General features: G+C 46.6%; 1 protein-coding gene across 4 annotated transcripts in view; it reads left to right on the top strand.

Annotated features, from left to right (window-relative positions):
• ARHGEF3 (Rho guanine nucleotide exchange factor 3) overlaps nucleotides 1–21971 on the top strand; it is a 336022-nt gene that overhangs the window by 294761 nt on the left and 19290 nt on the right. For all 4 annotated transcript variants that reach the window (XM_062201120.1, XM_062201117.1, XM_062201118.1 and 1 more), the window contains 4 exons: nucleotides 10148–10318; nucleotides 15387–15449; nucleotides 17587–17683; nucleotides 17838–17914. In XM_062201120.1, coding sequence (XP_062057104.1) covers nucleotides 10148–10318; nucleotides 15387–15449; nucleotides 17587–17683; nucleotides 17838–17914 — 408 coding nt within the window. The remainder of the gene's footprint in view (nucleotides 1–10147; nucleotides 10319–15386; nucleotides 15450–17586; nucleotides 17684–17837; nucleotides 17915–21971) is intronic.

The raw sequence follows: 21971 nt of genomic DNA, 5'->3' as shown, positions 1-21971 counted from the left end.
AATGCCTTCAGCCATAAACTTACCTTTTAATTCTGTTTTTCCATGGACTTTTAGTATTACTAGATATCAGTAGGATATCTACTAATATTAGTAGATATTAGTAGGACTAGTATTAGTAGATATCATTGCCTCTTTCCCCCATTATATATTTCTATCATACTTTAATTCTTTTTTTAAAAGATTTATTTTATTTATTTCAAAGTCAGAATTACAGAGAGAGGTGGAGACAGAGAAAGAGGTCTTCCATCCGATGGTTCACTCCCCAGATGGCTGCAACGGCTGGAGCTGTGCTGATCCGAAGCCAGGAGCCAGGAGCTTGGAGCTTCTTCCGGGTCTCCCACATGGGTGCAGGGGCCCAAGGACTTGGGCCATCTTCTACTGCTATCCCAGGCCATAGCAGAGAGCTGGATCGGAAGAGGAGCAGCCGGGACGAGAACCGGTGCCCATATGGGATGCTGGCGCTTCAAGCCAGTGCTTTAACCCACTGCCCCATAGCGCCAGCCCCCATATTTGAATTCTTAAAATAATTATATATTGCCTTTACAACCAGACCCCCAAAAAAGTAAGATTTGAAAATCTTACATGATTAAAAAAAAAGAAACCAAGGCCGGCGCCTTGGCTCAACAGGCTAATCCTCCGCCTTGCGGCGCCAGCACACCGGGTTCTAGCCCCGATTGGGGCGCCGGATTCTATCCCGGTTGCCCCTCTTCCAGGCCTGGGAAGGCAGTGGAGGATGGCCCAAGTGCTTGGGCCCTGCACCCGCATGGGAGACCAGGAGAAGCACCTGGCTCCTGGCTTCGGATCGGCGAGATGTGCCGTCCGCAGTGGCCATTGGAGGGTGAACCAACGGCAAAAAGGAAGACCTTTCTCTCTGTCTCTCTCACTATCCACTCTGCCTGTCAAAAAAAAAAAAAAAGAAAAAAAATTAAAAAAAAAAAAAAAAAGAAACCAAAAAACTAAAGACAGCTTGAGAGAGCTTAGTATTGCCCCAGGGCTGGGGTTGGGGGTGTCAGAGAAGAATGCCAGGCAAGGGAGGGGGAATTTGTGTTGGGGCTGGAAGGATTCAGAGATGACAAGGAGGAAGGAGAGTAAAGACATTTCAGGTTTAGAAAGGAGTATGAGCAGACTGATGGCACCCAGAGTTGAGCGATGAGTAGGAAAAATCATCCGAGAGTATGTATGGCAATCATGGTTTTCTTCCTCCAGGAGCTCACACTTAGTCCCTTGTCTTGTGTTAAAAAACTTCCTATAACTGACAAAAGCCTTTGGCCCCTAGTTATTTGACAGATGAACTTGGAATGTGTATGTGTGTGCACATGGGTGTGTTGGGGGAAGCAGTCAGAAACCAAATTCCCTTATGGTTCAGAAGGTGAGGCTGTAGCAGAGAAGTGCTTGTATTCCACACCAAACAGATCTCTCGATTCTCTGATCTTCTTTTCTATTCTTGGAAGCTGTGGGAGAATTGACTGTTATCATTTGAAGTTCATCACTTTTGCTCTAGTAGCAGCAGCTCTCCTTGGGCGAACATCTAGAAGGAGCCAGGTTCTGCACAAAGCACTTGAGGTTCACAGCCTCACATCATCTCCTACCAAACTCTGCAGAATGGAAGTCATCACCACTTTAAAGAGGAGAGAGCTGAAGGTTTGAAAATGTGCCCGAGGTCATGCAGCCATGCAGTGGAGGAGCTGGGGTTCTGAGGGTGGTCAGAAGGCTTCGCCTGTGGTAGGCATCCCGCAAAAACCTACAGGTGGTCATCATCAAGCCTGTAGTTTGCCAGGATCTAAAAAGAAATGTCAGTCTCGACCTGGAGTGCCCATCTCACTGTCCCTTGCTTGGTGTGCCTTCCGTGGCAGGGAGAGCCACCATGTCCGTTGCAGCCGTGGCGTGTCTTATGATGAACATATGGTGCAAGAACCTTTTCAGGGTGACTGATGATGCTAGGTGGGCTGCTGCTCTAAGCCTCTCTCAAGAGGTTACTAATTTGGGGCTCGCATTAAGCAAATTGTATACTGTTTTCTCCACTCCTAAACCAAGTGTTTTCTTCAGCTTGCCGTTCATTCTACTCAAAATATCTCCCTGCGTACAGTAAGGCTTCCCTCTGCACTGAGTCTTCGGAGTTTGACATTTATTGATCTTGAATTAATTGGGTGCCCTTTTACCATGTTTTTATTGTGCATTGATCTGAACCAGAGTCTGTATACGTGGTTTTATGTTGACCATGCCACTTCTAACTCAGTGTTAGTGGTCTTATCTACTTGAAGACTGGTTTCATTATTGAAAGTCTGGAAAATAAATGTAGGGGAAACCTGCCCAGTGCTTCTCCTGGCATTAATATGAGGGTCAGAAGTGGGGGGGCGGGTAGCTGGTCAGTGTTACTTCTCACTTCCAGTTAGTTGCTCTAATCAAGTCTTCCAGGAGACTCCTCCAGGATGCCTGGTGGGAACATTTTGCATTCCCAGCCACAGTTTGGTTTAAGCCAGGGCAGCAGCAACACGGGAATGTGTTTCTCTCTTCCAGTCTCAACCTAAGCCCCATCAGTTTCATAAAAAACTGTCTGCTTCAAAATGGCAATAAAATCAGGATGGTTAGTTGTAGGGCATTTTCCTGGCTTAACCTCTCTTTATGGGAGCCTGTTATCTTTGGCCATGGAGAACTTCTGTTTTTGGAAAAGAGCAAGGGAGGACCCTGCTCAACAGGCGCCATGGACACATCAAACCTGCCCTGCCCTGTCCACCTGCTGAGTTGACATTTCCTCTGACACGGGTAAAGGGCCTTCCTTTCCCCACCCTACACATGTCCCGTTTGCACCTGCAGTGTCTTTTCTGCATACCAGCTCAGTGAGTGCCCATTTCCTAAATATGGATTATCTGTGACAGTGGCGGCCCATGTTGTTTTAGCTGCCAGCAGTTATGAGTTTTGGGTTTTTGATTTGTTTGCTCAGCCAGATTCCCCCATGGAAACTCTTGCTTGTCCTGGAACATTTTTTATTTCAGTCCTGAAAGTCCCCCCCCTGCATGCAGGGGAATCTATAGACATGTTCCTATTGTTACATGGTCCCTCCCAAGAGTGAGCCCTTGCTTAGAGGTGGGTCTTGCCTAGTTACCGTGGACTGATATTTTTTGCCCCATGGACATGTGGCAGTGTCTGGAGGTTTTTTTTTTTTAAAGATTTATTTATTTATCTGAAAGGCAGAGTTAGAATGGCAGAGGCAAAGAGATAGAGAGAGAGGTCTTCCATGCACTGGTTCACTCCCCAGATGGCCACAACAACTGGAGCTGTGCTGATACGAAGCCAGGAGCCAGGAGCTTCTTCCCCGTCTCACAAGCAGTAGCTACGTGTTCCTCCCCAACCCACTCCTCTAACACAGTTGTGCCCAGCTACAACAATGACTGGTGGAGGGGGTAGCTTGTGAACAATGTCCTTGGCTCAGATACCAGCCCTGAACAAGCCCTGCAGCTGCCCTTTGCCCTACAACCAGCCAGCAGCCCGCCACGCACCTGAGCAGTGTTCTTGATTCCTCTTTTGGATTGTTGCTTTCAACTTCTTCCCCATTTTTTTTTTTAATATTCATTTATTTCAAAGTTATAGTTACACAGAGAGAGAAAGAGAGGCAGAGAGAGAGAGGTCTTCCATCCACTGGTTCACTCCCCAATTGGCTGCAACAGCTGGAGCTGCGCTGATCCAAAGCCAGGAGCCAGGAGCGTCCTCCGGGCCTCCCATGCGGGTGCAGGGGCCCAAGGACTTGGGCCATCTTCTACTGCTTTCCCAGGCCATAGCAGAGAGCTGGATTGGAAATGGAGCGGCCGAGACTTTAACTGGCGCTGATATGGGATGCTTGCACTGCAGGCGGTAGCTTTACCTGCTACACCACAGCGTCAGCCCCTTTTCCCCACTTTTGAGTGGAATAAGGAAAAAATTTAAAAAAAAAAAGATTTATTTATTTAAAAGATATAATGAGAGAGAGAGAGAGAGAGAGAGAGAGATCTTCTGTCCTCTGGTTCATTCCCCAAATGGCCTCAACAGCCTGGACTGGGCCAGGCTGAAACCAGGAGCCAGGAACGCCATCCAGTTCTCACACATGGGTGTAGGGGCCCAAGTACTTGGGCCACCTTCTGCTGCCTTCCCAGGCACATTAGCAGGAAGCTGGATCAAAAGCATAGCAGCCAGGACTTGAACCAGTGCTTGTATGGGATGATGCCCTTGCAAGCAGCAAGTAAATCTGTTGCACAACAGTGTCAGCCCCAAGATGTTTGTTTTAAACTCATCCTAACTAAAGATGTAAATCTGAAGTTTGGCCAAAGATCAGTCCTTATTCCTAAAATTGAGCAAATGAATTCTCTTTCCTTAACTTGATTTAAATTCCTAAAAGACAGAAGCTAGATATCATCTCATTGGAATCTCCCCACAATGCATGGCTTGCATGTAAACAGCAGGTGCAGCCCCCTTGGCAGAAAGGGCTCAGGCTTTGGAAGTAAGGAGATCTGGTTTGGGTGAAAACCCTAGTTTCCCTGAGCCTCACTTGCCTCATGGGTAACATAAGAAGGCCTCACCTCCCACCACCACCTTGTGGGGGATTGTAAAGATCAGAGAGAATGAATTAGAAGTGGAAAGCATAGGTAAGTACTTCAAGGATCTTCTTTGATATTCCCTATAGTCCCCTGGACCCAGAAATCAGTAAGGAAATAGAAAAAGAAAGGGGTTTTTTTGGCCGGCGCCGTGGCTCAATAGGCTAATCCTCTACCTTGCGACACCGGCACACTGGGTTCTAGTCCTGCTCGGGGCACCGGATTCTGTCCTGGTTGCCCCTCTTCCAGGCCAGCTCTCTGCTCTGGCCCGGGAGTGCAGTGGAGGATGGCTCAAGTCCTTGGGCCCTGCACCCCATGGGAGATCAGGAGAAGCACCTGGCTCCTGGCTTCAGATCAGTGCTGTGCACCGGCTGCAGCTCACCAGTCGCTGCGGCCATTGGAGGGTGAACCAACGGTAAAGGAAGACCTTTCTCTCTGTCTCTCACTGTCCACTCTGCCTGTCAAAAATAATTTTAAAAAAAAAAAGGTGTTTTTTTTTTTTTAATTTATTTATTTGAAAGAGTTACAGAGAGAGAAATGGGGGTTGGTGAGAGGGTATCTTCCATCCTCTGTTTCACTCCCCAAATGGCCACAACAGCTAGGGATGGACCAGGCTGGAGCCAGGAACCTGGAACTCCATTTGTATCTTCCATGTGGGTAGCAGAGGCCCAAGTAATGGGGTCATCTTCTGCTTTCCCAGGCACATTAGCAGAGAGCTGGATTGGAAGTGGAGCAGGCCGGACTGGAACCAGTGCTAATGTGAGATGCTGGCGTCACAGGTGGTGGCTTAAACGGCTGCATGACACAGCTCCAGTCCCCAAAAGAGAAATCTTAGTGATAGAGCTTACTCTGTGCAGCCCCTCCACACCATGGAGCACTACCTCTGTCATCTGTAAGAAGAGGGAGCGACACTGGGGTGATGGAAATGCTTCAGAGCTAGGTCGGGGTGGTAATTACACAACAGTGTTCACTTTAAAAGTGGTTAATTTCATGTCATGGATTCCACTTCAATAAATCACATCTTTAAAGACCAAGTCTTATATATTGTAAAAGTTCATGGGAAGCTGAGCGTTTTGCCTAGTGGTTAAGATGCACATGTTCCACATTGGAGTGCCTGGGTTGGGGTCCTGGCTCGAGCTCCTGAGTCCAGCTTCCTGCTAATGCAGACCCTGGAAGATGGCGGTAATGGCTCAAGCAATGGAGTCCAGGCGATCCACATGGGAAGCCGTGGTTGTTTTCCAAGCTCTGGGCTTTGGCCCCAGGGTAGGGGCCGTTGAAGGCATTTAGGGGAGTGAACCAGCAGATGGCAGCTAGTTCACTTAACTTTTTCTCTTCCTGTGTCTCACTGCCTCTTATTAAATAAACAAAAGAAGTTCATATAAAATTGAATTAAAAGGTAAGTTTGTTTTAGTGCAAAAATTTTGAGATCCATGCTTAGGGTGAATCTTCAGAAAGTTCATGGAAAACACGTACTATGAAAAAACTGTGGATATCGGGCCGGCGCCGTGGCTCAACAGGCTAATCCTCCGCCTTGTGGTGCCAGCACACTGGGTTCTAGTCCCGGTTTGGGCTCCAGATTCTGTCCTGGTTGCCCCTCTTCCAGGCCAGCTCTCTGCTATGGCCCGGGAAGGCAGTGGAGGATGGCCCAAGTCCTTGGGCCCTGCACCCGCATGGGAGACCAGGAGAAGCACCTGGCTCCTGGCTTCGGATCAGCGCAATGCGCCAGCCGCAGCAGCCATTGGAGGGTGAACCAAAGGCAAAAAGGAAGACCTTTCTCTGTCTCTCTCTCTCACTATCCATTCTGCCTGTCAAAAAAAAAAAAAAAAAGGGAAAAGAAAAAGAAAAAACTGTGGATTTCAAATTTTTTTGCACCGAAATAAACTTACCATTTAATTCCTTGTTCCATGACTTTTTTGAAGTACCCTCATGCTTAACATAGGAAGATATTGTTGGGTGAGAAGAAAATCTTTTTTCTGTGAATGTTAGCAAATGTATAGAAAAAGTTTAGAAAGGTCTAGAACAAACTTGAGTGTTTACTTCTAGGAAGTGGAGCTGGAGTACTTAAAATTTTATGTGCTTTTATAATATTTGAACATATAAAGTTAGCATAAATTGCTTTCAAGCTGGTAGGAGTTTGGAGTTGGTCAGGGACTGAAAATGAGAGAGCAGTTGATTCTAAGTGAAAGTGGAAACTGTTTTGTTTTAAATATTCTGTTTTGGGTGCTTTCCTCCCTTTCTCCTCTTTAATTCCCTCCCTGGCTCTCATCAGAACCACAAGCTGAGTTGAGTGAGTGAGCTGATGACTCACTGTGCTTTGTTTTGACCTTTTAGTGCCTGTGGCTAATTGATTCTGAGTGCAGGGGCTCTGCGTTCATTTAGACTGGTTACTGTTTATGAAGGACTGTTTTTAAGAGATCACAAGGATTTGCAAGATACCATTAGTGAACTGCACGTTTGGTGCAAGTCCTGTCTTGATCCAGCCATCATGAGCTTATTCATGAGCCTGTGCCAGCTGGAGGAGCTGGCGTGACTACTTGCAAACAGAACTAGCTTCCTGACTCCAGAAGGCTGTGCTAATACTCTGAAGCTCCCAAGAAATGTCTTTTTGTATTTTTGCATTTATTCATTTTTCTTGAAATGTAAAAATTAGTAAACTAGGATAGAAATCCCCTATAATGTCATCATGAAGAAAAGGTAGAATTTTTTTAAAGATTAATTTGAAAGGCAGAGTTACAAGGAGAGACAGAGATCTTCCATTTACTGGTTCACTCCCCAAATGGCCCAGGCTCGGTCAGGCTGAAACCAGGAGCCTAGAACTCCACCCATGTCTCCCACATAGGTGGCAGGGGCCTAAGCACTCAGACCGTCTTCCACTGCTTTCTCAGGTATTTTAGCAGGAAGCTGGACCAGAAGTGGAACAGCCAAGACCTGAACTGGCACTCATAGGGGTTGCCATCATCGTAGGTGGCGACTTGACCTGCTGTGCCACAGTGTCAGCCCCACTAGTAGAATTCTTTGGCATTCCCTTTGTCTTTGTTCATGTTCATTTTTTTGCGTAATTAAGCACAGTGTTCCTATGTAGATTTTAATCTCCATAGAAGGTTGATAGAAGAGATTTTTAGCTGCCAAACCATCTCAGAAATGTCTTAATGGCTAAATAATACTCTATCAAGCAGGAAATCATAACTTATTTAACAGTGGCCTTAATTCAGTAGTTCTCTTAAAATTTTTCTTTCACTTTCTTGAACTTTATTCTTGCATTTCAGAATCTTTGGAAACTACCCCGAGTGTCTTGGTGATGACCACTCATGTCACATGCAAATCAGTCTTTGCCCTTGGGGAGTTTATATAGTATACATGGTATATATAGTGCAGACCAAGTGACCAGTTAGGTGTCCTAAAACATGACCCTCACTGTATCAAAGCTATGTCCAAATTGCTTTGGGAAGAAAAGAAGGGAAAACTTTGGTGAAGCCTTCCTGGAAGAGGTGTTGTTTGAGTTACGAGTATGCTGAGGACAGCATGGAGTTAAACAACTGTGAAGTGCAACAGACACCTTCCAGGACCAGAAGACTGCTTAAGGTTAGCACAGAGTTTGGTGAAGCATGACTGCTGTGGGGAGTGACAGACGGGTTACTATGGTGGGAGAATAGGGGCCTCCTGTGAGTAGCAGGATGTGATCCTAAATATGTAGACTGTGGTCAGATACCAAGAGGCCTTCTGTGCCACACTGAGGCATAGACCTTCACACCAAGGGCCGCGGAGAGCCATGGCAGGAAATGCTTACTAAATAAGAATGTGGTTTTTTAAAAAGATTTACTTTCTTTATTTGGAAGGTAGAGTTACAGAGAGAGAGAGAGAATGAGAGAGCGAGCAAGGTTGCATTCGCTGGTTCTCTCTCCAAATGGCCAGAATGACTGGGGCTGGGCCAAGCTGAAGCCAGGAACCAGGAGCTTCATCTGGGCCTCCCACATGGGTGCAGGGGCCCAAGCACTTGGGCCATCCTTTACTGTTTTCTCAGGTGCATTAGGGAGGTGGATTGTAAATGGAGCAGCCAGGGCTTGAACCAGTGCTCCATGTAGGATGCCAGCATTGCAAACAGCAGCTTAACCCACTACATTGTGGCCTTAAGAATGTGGTTTTTGAGCACAGTAATATACCATTGCTTTGGCCCACTTACCAATGAGCATTTTGAAGTCTAGGATGAAGCCTAAAGATGATGCATTCCCCCCTTGTCCTGATGGCCAGTATGTGTCAATGAGAAAGAATTGTGGTGCATATTTCAGCCACAAGGGTGGACTTTGGGTAGCTACACCACTCCAGAATCTACTGGGGCTTCTTTCAAAAATAAGGAAGGGCCTCAGGGACATGCATCATTTGCTGCCTTGATGATATTTAGTCTCTGTATTATCCAGGACTCTTCAAGTTGACAGAACCTTGAGATAAGTATAAAAAGAAAGGGAATGGATTTGCTCATGTAACTCAAATATCTAAGGGTAGTCCTGCCTGGCTTCAGGCACAGTGGGATCCAGGGACTCAAAGGGTGTTGGCAAGGCTTGCTCCTTTCCTCTGTCAATCACTCATTCTCCCACATCGTTCATTCTCAGTGTCTCTTTACTCTCTGCAGCAGATTCTTTTTTAAGATTTTTTTTATTTGACAGACAGGGTGAGACAGAGAGAGAATGTGTCCATCCGCTGGTTCACTTCCCAAATGACTGCAACAGCTGGGATTGGGCCAGGTCAAAGCCAGGAGCCTGAAACTCCATCTGGGTCTCTCATGTGAATGCAGGGGACCAAGCACTTGGGTCATCTTCTGCTGCTTTCCCAGGCATATTAGGAGGGAGCTGGATCAAAAGTGGAGCAGCCAGGGCTTGAACTGGTGCTCTGATGGGAGATGTTGCTGTTGCAAATGGCAGCTTAACCCACTCTGCCTCAATGCTGACTCCACCCCTGCAGCATGTTTGTGACCAGAGAGAGTTGCTAGAAGGGGCACCTGCTTGAGTGTCTCTTGAACTCAACAATCCCAAAGGAATAAGCACTCTTCCATTTTCCCCCATAACTAACCGCAAATTTCAGGGAATCAGTGCCCTGGGTCAGGGTGGTAGAATACTCTCATTGGTCAGGTTTAGGGGAGCTCACACAAACCATGTAAAATGGGTTACCTGGTGAGGTGGGATTCTGTTCTTAGCGGGAGGAGGAGTGTAGGAGGATTGGCCAGGTGTGTTTTTTCCCGCAAGGCCATCCACTGCCATTATCCCTTGCTCTTCTAAGAGGGAAAGGAAAGGTTCTAGAATGACCTCTCATCTGAGAACTGACTTCCTGCATGGCTTTGGCCCATGCATTCTATGCGGTGGTGCACTGGGTCTTCAGTTCACATAAAGCAGACACGCCTGGCACATGCGCAAGAACAGCCCCCTGTCCAGTTTTCCTCAGCACGTACCCACTTCCCAGAGGCCTTGTGGCCATGTCCTCTCTTTCTTGCAGACATGTGATTTATGCTCTGTCAGTCGCAGGAAATTGTTCTCTGGTCCCACCCCATCCTGCTGCTACCCCCGTGACAGTTTGTTTTTCTCTTTGTTCAGCGCTCCATTAGCTTCCGCAGCGAGAGCCGCCCTGACATTCTCGGCTCCCGGCCCTGGTCCAGAAATGCAGCCCCCTCGAGCACGAAGCGGAGAGACAGCAAGCTGTGGAGCGAGACGTTCGATGTGTGTGTCAATCAGATGCTTACATCCAAGGAAATCAAACGTCAGGAGGTAGGCTTGGGTCTCAGGAAGCAGGCTGTGTACCCTGCAACCGGAAGCCACACAGGGTCTGCACACCAGGCTCCAAATCTGTGCTTTACTGCATTCGTGGAAGGAGCTTAAACAGGGTATCAGACCTCATAGGAGGAACTGAGAACCCAGCACCCAGCTGGGTGGGTGTGGCCTCCACTTTAAAAAGCAAACTGATGTGACAAAACTGAATTTACAGGAAAATGAAACCGAGTGTCTGCTTAGGACTCTGAAGTTCACAAACATCCTCATTTTTAGTTGTATTTTGATAAGAACTTATAGAATATTTTAAAATATACAATTTATGCCAGTGTAACTTTGGTCGAGCCTGGTAGAAAACGTTCCTGTGGGGTATGCTTCATTTCATTCCCTCTAGTTCTCTTAGATACCCTTGACCTTGTTGCCTGGCAGGTTGTGCTAAACTCTTCACGTGTGCATCATCTAGTGAGGTCCTGGGAATATCTGTTTTTTAGTGGAGAACCTGACATTGGCAGAAGGGGTACCTGCAACATTTTCTAGATTCTTTGACTTAGCAATTCTTTTCTAGAAGTTTATCTGCCAGGGCTACTAGTACGGAAGGAACAAGATGTATGGGTAAGTTTATGCATCACAGGAATGCTTATGACAGTACCGACTCAGGAACAGCCTGAACGTCTGTTACAAGGAGCTAGGAGCTGGCTAAAGAGTGAGTGTCCATTCGTACACTGAGTACGCTGCAGCACATGAGGAGGTGCTGAGCAGTATTGTGGCTGAGAGGGGAAAGTACAGAGTGGGGGGAGAGGAGTATATGCATTTGCCTGTAGAACTGTGAGCTATTTCTTGAAGGACACCCAAGGTACTGGCAACGTTGTTGCCACCTAAAAGAGGGGAGCTGGGTGAATGGGTAGAACAAAGAGGTGAGTGGGAAAGTTTTTACCATGTATCCGTTTGTGTACCTTACCCTGAGTGCCATGTAAGTGAATTAATGTATGCAAAAATCATATGGATAAATGAAGCCTTTCTTTAAGAGGTGGGAGTTTGGCCTAGCAGTTAAGAGTCTGGTTAAGATGCCTGTGACCCATATTGGACCACCTGGTTTTGAATCCCAGCTCCACTCTTGGTCCCAGCTTCCTGCTGTTGTGGACCTTGGGAGGCAGCAGGTGATGGTTCAAATGGTTGAGTCTCTGCCACCCACATCCGAGACCTGGATTGAGTTCTGGGCTCCCAGCTTCAGCCTCCACTGGGGAAAATAGTGAGGCTGAAGGCTAAGCTGGTCTCCTGTGGCCTGTGATTTCATCATTTGTTATGTAGTGAGGTCTCCATAAAAACTCAAAAGGACAGTGTTCAAAGAGCTTCTGCATAATTGAACACATGGAAGTTTCTGGAGGACACGGAAGCCCTTTTCCCCATACCTTGCTCTAAATTCTCTTCATTTGGTGGTCATCCATATCCTTTGTAATATCTTTGGGTTTTTTCATTTTGTTTTTTTTTGAAAGATGTGGAGGAATTTTTTTTTAGATTTATTTATTTATTTAGTGGCTGGTGCTGTAGCGTAGCAGGTAAAGCCACCTGCCTGCATTGCAGGCATCCCATATGGGCACCAGTTCAAGTCCTGGCTCCTCCACTTATGATCCAGCTCTCTGCTATGGCCTGGGAAAGCAGTAGAAGATGGCCCAAGTCCTTGGACCCCTGTACCTTCTGGTGCTTTCCCAGGTGCATTAGCAGAGAGGTGAGTTGGGAGTGGAGCAGCCAGGACTTGAACCAGTCCCCATATGGGATGCCGGCTATGTGCTGTGCCACAATGCTGGCCCCTTGTTTTGTTTTTTAAGATTTATATTTATTTATTTTGAAGGCAGAGTGGCAGAGAGAAAGAGAGAGAGAGAGAGAGAGAAAGAGAGAAAGAGCAAGCAAGAGAGAAATCTTCCATATACTGGTTCACTTCCCAAGTGGCCCACAGCAGCTGGGGCTGGGCTAGGCCAAAACCAGGAATCAGGCGCACCATATGTGTCTCCCACATGGGCTATCACTGCTTTCCTAGGCTATTAGCAGGAAGCTGGATTGAAAGTGGAGCAGTTGGAATTTGAACCAGCACTCCAATGTGGGATGCAAGCATTGTAGGCAGCGGCTTAAACCACTGTGCCACAAACCAGCCTCTATAATATCCATTGTAATGAACCAGTAAAGGTACCTATTCCCCTGAGTTCTGTCAGCTGCTCAAGTAAATTAATCAAACTGAAGTGGAGGATGTGGGAACCCTGATTTGCACAGTAGGTCAGGAGCACCTGGGCTTGTGATTGGCCTCCAGCCTGCGTGTTGTGGGGAGGGCAGCCTTGCAGACTGAGCCCTCAGCCTTCAGATCTGGCACTATCTTCAGATAGAGGGATCAGAGAACCCAGCTGATGTCTGCTGCAGAACTTCTTTCTTGCCTGGTGTTGGAGAGAAGCCCCCACACATCTAGTGTCAGCAGTGATCCGTGTTGTGAGTGTCATAGGACATACTGAATTATTATGTCTATGTTCTAGGAGCTAACAAGATGATATTATAAGTAATTTAAAATTTTCCTCTTTATAATTTTCTGTATTTTCCCAAGTGTTAACAGTGCACATATTCTATACACCTTGTACAACCTAACAGTAGAAAAGGCAGGGAAGAGGAAGGAAGGGAAGGAGAGAGAGAGAGGGAGAAAGGTAAGGAAATTATTAGGGCACCGTGACTACAAGATCACTCAGCTACTAAGGTACAGATTCAGGGTTCGAACCCCAGTCTTACCTTCCTCTAAAGCCCGTGGTCTGTTTCCCAGTGTGGGGTTCCGTGATTTTTCCTCACCTGGGGACCACACTTGGTCAGCTAGTGAGCTCTCATTACGACAGTTGTATCAGGGAATCTGCAGCAAGTCCCCAGAAAGACTAGGTAAGTGTATTGAGCTATTCCATTTCCTGGTTCTGAGAACACATGCTAGCCATGTCAGATGCCCCTTAGGGGCCAGCAAAGTGATGGGTGCACAGTACTTCTGTACTGGTTTCACAACTTCTGGGAGTCTCAAATTATTTCAAAATAAACTAGGGGGCCAGGAGGCTCTCCCCAGCTCTGGGAGATGTTGCTGCACACAGCTCTCCAGCCCCGTGGCCTGCCTCCCCCACGCTCTGCCAGAGAGCATACTCGTCTCCCTCTTGGAACCACCACCTTGCCTGAAGTCTGCTCACTCCTTCCCTCTTGCCTAAAGCAATGCATAGCCTCAGGACTGGCGTTTAATAAGATGTTGTTTGCCAGCAGTTTAAATCCCCACATGAGCATGAAAAAGTGCTCTGGGCATCATAGCTCTTTAAATGATGATGGCTTAATGGAGTCCAATTAGAAATGGTCCATTTACACACGCTAGCACACAGCCTGCTCCTGTAATTTTATTTATTGTACCTTGTGGGACTGAGAAGTAATTTAGGATGAATTAACTTCATCAGATTTTATTTAGAGTGATAAAATGTTGGATTCTTCCTGTAATCGCAGGCGCAAGACAAGTAGATAATAGGAGTACAACTTCCTGCTGAGAATCACCATAAATGACTGTGATGGCCCATTACTGAGTCACTGCAGACAAAAATGTGGAATCTGTACTTCAAACTGATGATTTTACCTAAAATAGTTCCCTCTCTGGTTCACCTGCATCAATGTTCTAAACATGAAAGGTGACTTGTTCCATCAGAAACATACATGAGGGGCAGGCCATTGGCATGGCTGTTAAAAACACTGGTTGTCTGCTCACATCCTGTATCATAGTGCCTGGATTTGAGTTGTAACTCCACTTCTGATTCCAGCTTCCTGCTGATGTGCACCCTGGGAGGCAGCAGGTAATGGCTTAAGTACCTGGGTCCCTGCCACCCACATGGGAGACCTGAATGAAGTGCCCAGTTCCCAGCTCCCAACTTCCGCCTGGCCCCGCCCTGGCTGTTGTGGGCACTTAGGGAATGAATAGCAGATGAGATCTCCCTCTCCCTCTCCCTCTCCCTCTCCCTCTCCCTCTCCCTCTCCCTCTCCCTCTCCCTCTCCCTCTCCCTCTCCCTCCCCTCCTCAACCCATGCCTCTGAGTTATTTAAAAAGGGGCTGATATTGTGGCTCAGTTGGTTAGGCTGCCACCTGCTACCATGGCATCCCATATTGGGGTGTCCCTTGGAGTCCTGGCTGCTCCACTTCCAATCCAGCTCCCTGCTAAAGCACCTGGGAAAGCAGGGGAAAGGTGGCCCAAGTGCTTGGGCCCTAGCCACCCATAAGGGATACCTAGATAGAGTTCAAGGCTCTTCTTGCCTTCAGCCTGCCCCAGCCTCAGCCATTGTGGCCATTTCTGCAGTGAACCAGCAGGCAGAAGATGGATCGATCGATCTTCCTCTCTCTCCCTCCCTCCTTCCTTTCCTCCCTCCATTTCTGTCACTCTGCCTTTTAAATAAAGAAGATAAACCCTTTTTTAAAATTTTTTAAAGATTTTTTTTATTTATTTATTTGAGAGGTAGAGTTACAGACAGTGAGAAGGAGAGACAGAGAGAAAGGTCTTCCTTCTGTTGGTTCACTCCCCAAACTGCCGGAGCTGTGCCAATCCAAAGCCAGGAGCCAGGTGCTTCTTTCTGGTCTCCCAAGTGGGTGCAGGGGACCAGGAACTTGGGCCATCCTCCACTGCACTCCCGGGCCACAGCAGAGAGCTGGGCTGGAAGAAAAGCAGCTGGGACTAGAACTAACGCCCATATGGGATGCTGGCGCAGCAGGCAGAGGATTAACCTACTGTGCCATGGCGCCGGCCCCAAGAAGATAAATCCTTAAAAAAAAAAAAAAAAAAAAAAAAAAAGGAAGAAACTTGTAGGGAACCTCTTTCTCCCACAGAGAAGTACATTGTGCAAAAGTTCTTTGCAATATTGTTTCTTGGCAAATTTTAGCTACTGGAGGCATTTACTGCAGGTCAATTTAACTTTGGAGCAAACTGTTTAAATACTTAAATAAGTAGACTTGGGGCTTTGAATGCCGGAACTGGAGGTTTGAATTTGGCCTCATGAATGGAGAGTTCATTGATTTTTTTTTTTCTTTGCAGGCCATCTTTGAGCTTTCCCAAGGAGAAGAAGACTTAATAGAGGACTTGAAATTAGCAAAAAAGGTAAATTCAAATCCAGCAGTCGTTTGCGTGAACTCATGGTTTCTTCCTCTGAATAATCCCGTGATCCCGAGCTGGTGCTCTATGAGCTCCCAGGTTAAGACCAAGAGAGGCCAGCAAGCTGAGAAGAGCCTGTTCCCCAAGTCCCAGCAGTGGGAAGATGACTGAGACAGGGAGGCAGGGTACTGCACTGCACCTGGCAGCTTCGGGGGTCACCTCTGCGTGTCTCTGCACCTCACAGCACACTTGAGTTTACATCAGAACTGTCCAGAGGCCTGGCTTTGTGTGTATTTTCTTGCCCCAGAAGCCTCACATGCAGGGCCCTTTTCCAAGGGAGAGAATGGGTGGATGTCTGAAACTTAGAAATACAGTCATGTCAGTGTGCGCAGTGCAGGGCGGTGAACCAAGGCATCTGCACGCTCACCTGTCAGGGTCATTTATAGACACACGTGTTCTTCATCAACATCAAGGGAGGGGGGGAAACCCAGGCCTTGTAGTGTGTGTATCCTTTTTTAAAAAAAAAGATTTCTTTCTTTGAGTCATAGTGATAGAGATAGAGAAAGAGATTGTCTATCCACTGGTTACTCCCCAAAAGTCTGCAATGGCCAGGACTGGGCAAGGCTGAAGCCAGGGCTCAGAACTCCATCTGGGTCACCCGTGTGGGTGGCAGAGCCCCAGGTACTTGGGCCATCATCTACTGCCTTCCCAGGCACATTAGCAGGGAGCCAGATCAGAAGAGGAGTAGCTGGGATTTGCACTGGCACTCTGATATGGGATGCCAGTGTCAGGAGTGGTGGTTTACCCCAGTGCACAATAATGCCAGCCCCAGCTTGTATATTTTTGACAACAAACCTTCCTCAAAAACCTTTCCACAGTGACAGCTGCCTGCATCCCATGGCTTCGAAGCTAAAATCCAGATCTGTTATCTGGTATTCACAGCTGTCGCAAAAACATCGAAGAGTTGGAAGGAGCCTCCTTTCTTTGAGGGCCTGCTCACATGGAATCCACCTCCAGCACACATGAAATGGCCATCTATGCTGTGCAAGGACATAGCCAGGAAACTCAGTTTTAGGCAGGGCTAGAGGAAGAGGGGTCAGAGAGAACAAAGGAGGCATCTGACTCTGGGAGACCCCGTGCTGGTCACATGTCTGCCTGCCCTTTCCTGCACCTGAACACGCTCCACTGCCATCCTTGGCACTCGGTGGTCCTGCCCACCTGATGGCCTCCTCTTTCCTTTGTGCTGTCTGCATCCACCCCTCCTCCAGGGACCAGCTCAGAGCACAAGCCCCTCTTCCAAACTGTGTATTGCCTCATACTTCACCAAGGAGCTCACCTATGAAACCTCCCTGGACCCCTCCCGCCTTAATTCTGTGACTCCTAAGAGGTTGTGATTGGATAACTTTATGATCTCCTGTGACATCTCGCCTGTTTTCAAGCTTGAACTATTTTTAAGCAAATTTTTAATTTTCCACAAGTTTTTTTTATCTTACCAAGTAGTTTTATAAAACAGTCAAATATGTGCTACCCTAGGATTTATGCTCCTAGGTGTGTGATAGACAAGAATAAAAAAGCTTTGGAAAAATGGACTTTAAAAAACCACAAAACAGGGCCAGCATTGTGGCACAGCAGGTTAAGCCACTGCTTGCAACACCAGCATCCCATGTCAGCAGTGCCAGCTGCTCCACTTCCAACCCAGCCCTCTGCTGATGTATCTAGGAAAGCAGCAGACGATGGTCCAGAACTTGAACCTTGCTACCCGTGTGGGAGACCTGATGGAGTTCCTGGCTCCTGGGTTCAGCCTTGCCTGGGTTCAGCCTAGCCCAGACCTGGCTGTTGCAGCCATTTGGGGTGTGACTCAGTAAGGGAAGATCTCTTTCTCTCTATTGTTCTGCCTGTCAAATAAATAAATAAATAATGAAATATTTAAAACACACAGAAGGCTCACAGCAAGACTGGATTCTCCTCTCCTCCAGTCACATCTGGAATGGGACCTGTGTGCTGTTTCTGCAGTATTGTGGGATAAACTGTTGGGAGAACCCAGTGTTTGCTATTGTGTGGGACCTCTCAGAAGCACTTCCAGGAGTAGTATCCTGCCTCGGATTTCAAACGTTTGCTTCCCCTCTTTGTCCTTCTCATGCAGGCCTATCACGACCCCATGTTGAAACTCTCCATAATGACGGAACAGGAGCTGAATCAAATTTTCGGGACACTGGACTCTCTCATTCCTCTGCATGAAGGTATAATTTTGTTCCAGGATGAGTCCTGACTTGTAGCCTTAATTGAGTTGCCTTATAACAAGTCAGTGATTATGTAATAACGTGAATAACCCAGAACCCATGTCCAGCCCTGCCCTTGCCTAACAACACAAACATTTTGTCTGTTTCTCACCAGAGCTCCTCAGTCAGCTTCGAGATGTTCGGAAGCCTGACGGCTCAACGGAGCACGTGGGTCCCATCCTTGTGGGTTGGGTAAGAGAATTCTCTGGTCTTGGCTGAAGATCAGTGTCAGTCATTTGGATGGAGTTTCATTATTGCTAGATTCTTTTTTTAATTAGTAAATGCTGGTTTCACATGAGAAAACCAAATAGCAAATTCCTAGTAAAATTTGTATATTCAAGCTTTATCTCTTTGAAATATGAAAGCAATTTTTTTTCCTTATTATAAATTCACTGCATTTAAAGATAACATGGTCTTTTCGCAATAAAATAAGTGAAGGTACACATGAAACTGTTACTAGTTTCATATCAAATAAAACAAAACTAGTTAATAACTGACTCAGGTCAATACTAATTATTATTAACATTTTTTAATACAGTATGTAAAAATGAATTTATATATTCCTGTCTATCAGATCCCCCAAAAGTGCTTTTAGGCTGTTAAAAAATTTCATGATAAAAATGTAGTTTCAGGGCAGGTGTTGGTTCAGCAGTTAAGCTGCTGCTTGGGATGCACACATCCTGTATGAGAGTGCCTAGGTTCAAGTCCTGGCTCTGCTCCTAATTCCATCTTCCTGCTGGTACACTCCCTGGGAAGCAGCAAGTGGCTGAGTCCCTGCTACCCACATGGGAGATCTGTGTTGGGTTCCTGGTTCCCAACTTTAGCCAGTGGCCACTGTGATTGTTTGGGGATAAACCAGCAGTTATACGTTGTGTGTGTGGGGAGGGAGGTGCAAGCTGTTGAAATCTTTACCTAGTATAGAGTTGGTCTTCTGTATAGAAAATTAATTAAAAATGAATCTTAATGAAGAATGGGATAGGAAAAGAAATAGGAAGTGGAACGGAAGTGGGGGTGGGAGGGTGGGTATGGGAGGAAGAACCACTATATTCCTAAAGTTGTACCTATGAAATTTGCGTTCATTAAATAAAAGCTTAAAAAAAAAAAAAAAAGAGTGAACCAACAGTTGAGAACTCTCAAGTGCTCTCTCTCTTGCCCTCTCTCAAAAAACTGTGGGTGTAGGCTTTTAGTACAGTGTTTTAGATGCTGCTTGCTGTGCCCACATCCTGGATGGAAGTGCCTGGATTCGAGTCCTGCCCTGCTTCCCATTTCTGCTAATGCATACCCTGAGAGGTAGCAGATGATGGCTTAAGTACTTGGGTTTCTGCTACCTTCCCTGGGAGACATGGATTGAGTTCTGGGCTTGTAACTTTGGCATAGCCCAGCCCCAGCTATTGTGGATATTTGGCGAGTGAATCAACGCATGCAATCTCTCTCTCTCTCTCTCTCTCCACCCCCACCCCCCCGTTTCTCTCCCCACCCCCTTCCTTCCCTCTTTCTCTCTGGCTTTCAAATTAAAAATAAAAACAAACTTTTTTGAAGATTTGTTTGAAAGGTAGCATTACAGACAGAGGGGGAGACAGGGAGAAAAGTCTTCGATGTGCTGGTTCACTCCCCAAATAGCCGCAACAGCCAGGGCTTGGCCAGGCCGAACCCAGGAGCCCAGAGCTTCTTTCAGGTATCCCGTGTGGGTGCAGGGGCCCAAGCACTTGGGCCATCTTCTATGCTTTCCCAGGCCTTAGCAGAGAGCTGGATCAGAAGAGGAGCAGCCAGGATGCGAACTGGTGCCCATATGGAAGGCTAGTGCTGCAGGCAGAGGCTTTTTTTACAATGTAGTTTCACAAACAATGTAATAAGTAAAAATTGCTGATGTTTAGTGACTTTATGGTCCTGAATAGCTTCACAGGAGAGCTGGATACATGCTGACCATCTCATCATAACCCATTCCTTTTCCTAAACAAAGAAATAAGCTGTAGCCTTAGATTAGGGATTATTAATTATAGTCCTGTGACTGAATTTATGTTCTGTTGGGTACATAGTGGTGTTGTTCATTTGTTTAATTTCCTTTAGAAAAGGCACATGCTCTCTATTTTGCCACAGACCTCACTCCTCCTCAGTGTACATATTTGCTTCCTTCTAAGAGTCCTTGAGTGTTCTGTCCCGAGCCAGGGGTTCCCCATCTGCTGTAAAACAGTTGATAAAAGCAGATTACTTTGAAGACTTCTTCTGGGCAGGATTAGATGCCTCACCCTGGAGATTCATACAGAGTTACAGAAAAACATGCAGGAGGTGGGGGCCGTAGTGGGTCTCAGAGAGCATTTCACCATGTGGAGGGTGTTGTGCAGGCTATAAATCCTGCTCTCGCTCTGTGAGTCCTCTTTTTCCTGGTATATCTGTGTTTTAATCATCCTAAAACCTTCCAGGTCCTGTGCCTTGGATGCCAGGTGTTCATGCAGAAAGTTTTAATGTTGGTTTTGTAACTTACCCTCCTCAGTTACTGCCTCAGTCAAGAACCTTGGAAGGTTTCATGACTTGCATAGCTTTAGTCCAGGAGTCAATTTTAGCATCAAGGCTGAACTACCCAAGGGTGTCTGAAAGGCAAGTCGTGCTCCAAGATGAATAATTTAGAAAACGGCCCTTAATATTTCAAGAGGGCTCATTCATCTTGTCCTTTTGACTTTCATTTCATTATGAGCCGTGGTAGATGTTCTGACTTCCTTCGCCAATAAAGAAATTTCTCCAAAAAGATCCGGCCATCTGGAGATGGAGAAGAGAGAGTCGGCCTTTGGACCTCTTGCATTTCCAGACTCACACTGCTTTGATGGGAGTAAAGGGGGCCTTGAGGCCACTCTGCAGAACAGGCAGAGTGTCTCTCTGCTTTTACCCAGAGCCTTGCAGAACTCCGCGGTTTCCCTAAAAGTATATGGGAATGGGCAACTCACACCAGAAGCAGAATTGAAGCAGTTGTCCTTGTTCCTAGAGTAAATGTTTACCATTTTTATTAGGACACTGATCTGCTCTGGGGCGGCTTTGGCAGTTGTTTTCACACATGAGCAAAGGAAAGGGGGCCATTCAGGCGCCTGATGGGGACTTGCAGCCTGGGGAGCACCTCTGAGTGCTGCCAGACTGCGTGAGAAATGGCCCTAACTTACCAGCCCGATGAGCTGTCAAACATCGTCCCTCTTTTACCTACAGATGTGTCTGTTGCATCTGTTTGCATTCTGGTCATTTAAACAGAACAAACTAAACATCTTCGTGGACTTTGAATAAAAAAAGTCAGATCCCATTCGACCCATGGAAAATTGATTTATTCCCCCCACCACCACCACCAAGGAAAAAAGTGAGAACATTTAAAACAACAAAATCCTCCATTTAAAAGAGTGCGCCTCCCAAGTGGGACAGCGCCTGCTGGTCCCTTTGACCTTCGGATGAATCGATTCCTTTGACTCTGAAGACCTTAACCAGAGTGGCTGCCTTTGTTCCGGGAGGCACTATGGTTACTGCAGGTCGATGCCTCTCTCTAGCAGGTCGCCCTGTTGGATGGAGGAGGCCCCTCCTTTCAGAGAAACAGCTTCCCAAGTGACTTATCTCCATGTTAATGGTTTTTGTCGGTCATAAAATAATTCATAAGCTCTCCAAGGCAGAGTTCTCATGTTAATTTGGCTTCTAATCAAATTTTAATTCCAACCGGAGAGGCAGGATACACGGAAGCAAAAAAAAAAAAAAAAAAAAAAAAGAAAAAGAAAAATGAATTTGTTCTGGCTTTTTTCAAAATGTTGAGGAAACAGAATTTCCTTTAAAAATGTTGAGTTTCCCTTCAGATTCTTGATCGTCTATTTAAAGACATAATGAGTCCTTGAGAGATTTGCAGGTGCAGAGGGAGGTGTGCAAGGACAGGCCTCATGCTCCAGTTCTGTCTTCAGCTTTGCTTCTCAAAAACCACAGTGTCTTCAATAAAAACATTCAGGGACAAAGCATAGTAGGAGCTGGTACTCACTGATTCCTCACCAGGAGTCAAGCCCTGCGCTGCCCACTGTATACTCCTGAAGGCCGAGGACATTGGCAGATGCATTTTGTAAGAGGGGACACTGAGACTTAGAAGGGTCCCTTCCACCTGCTGGTTTGGCCCCAGTTCTCCAGTCCTGGAGTCTGCCCTCTTCACTGCTGCATTTCTGCCTCTCACGTTTGAAGGGAGTGAGTGTGGCTGTGTCTGGGAACCCTGCGGTAGATGCTCCTCGTCCCCTCCCTAGTT

This window comes from Lepus europaeus, chromosome 9 (genome assembly GCF_033115175.1).
Source record: "Lepus europaeus isolate LE1 chromosome 9, mLepTim1.pri, whole genome shotgun sequence".
NCBI lineage: Eukaryota > Metazoa > Chordata > Mammalia > Lagomorpha > Leporidae > Lepus > Lepus europaeus.
The sequence above is the reverse complement of the archived record's forward strand: the minus strand, read 5'-3'. Positions and strand labels throughout refer to the sequence as shown.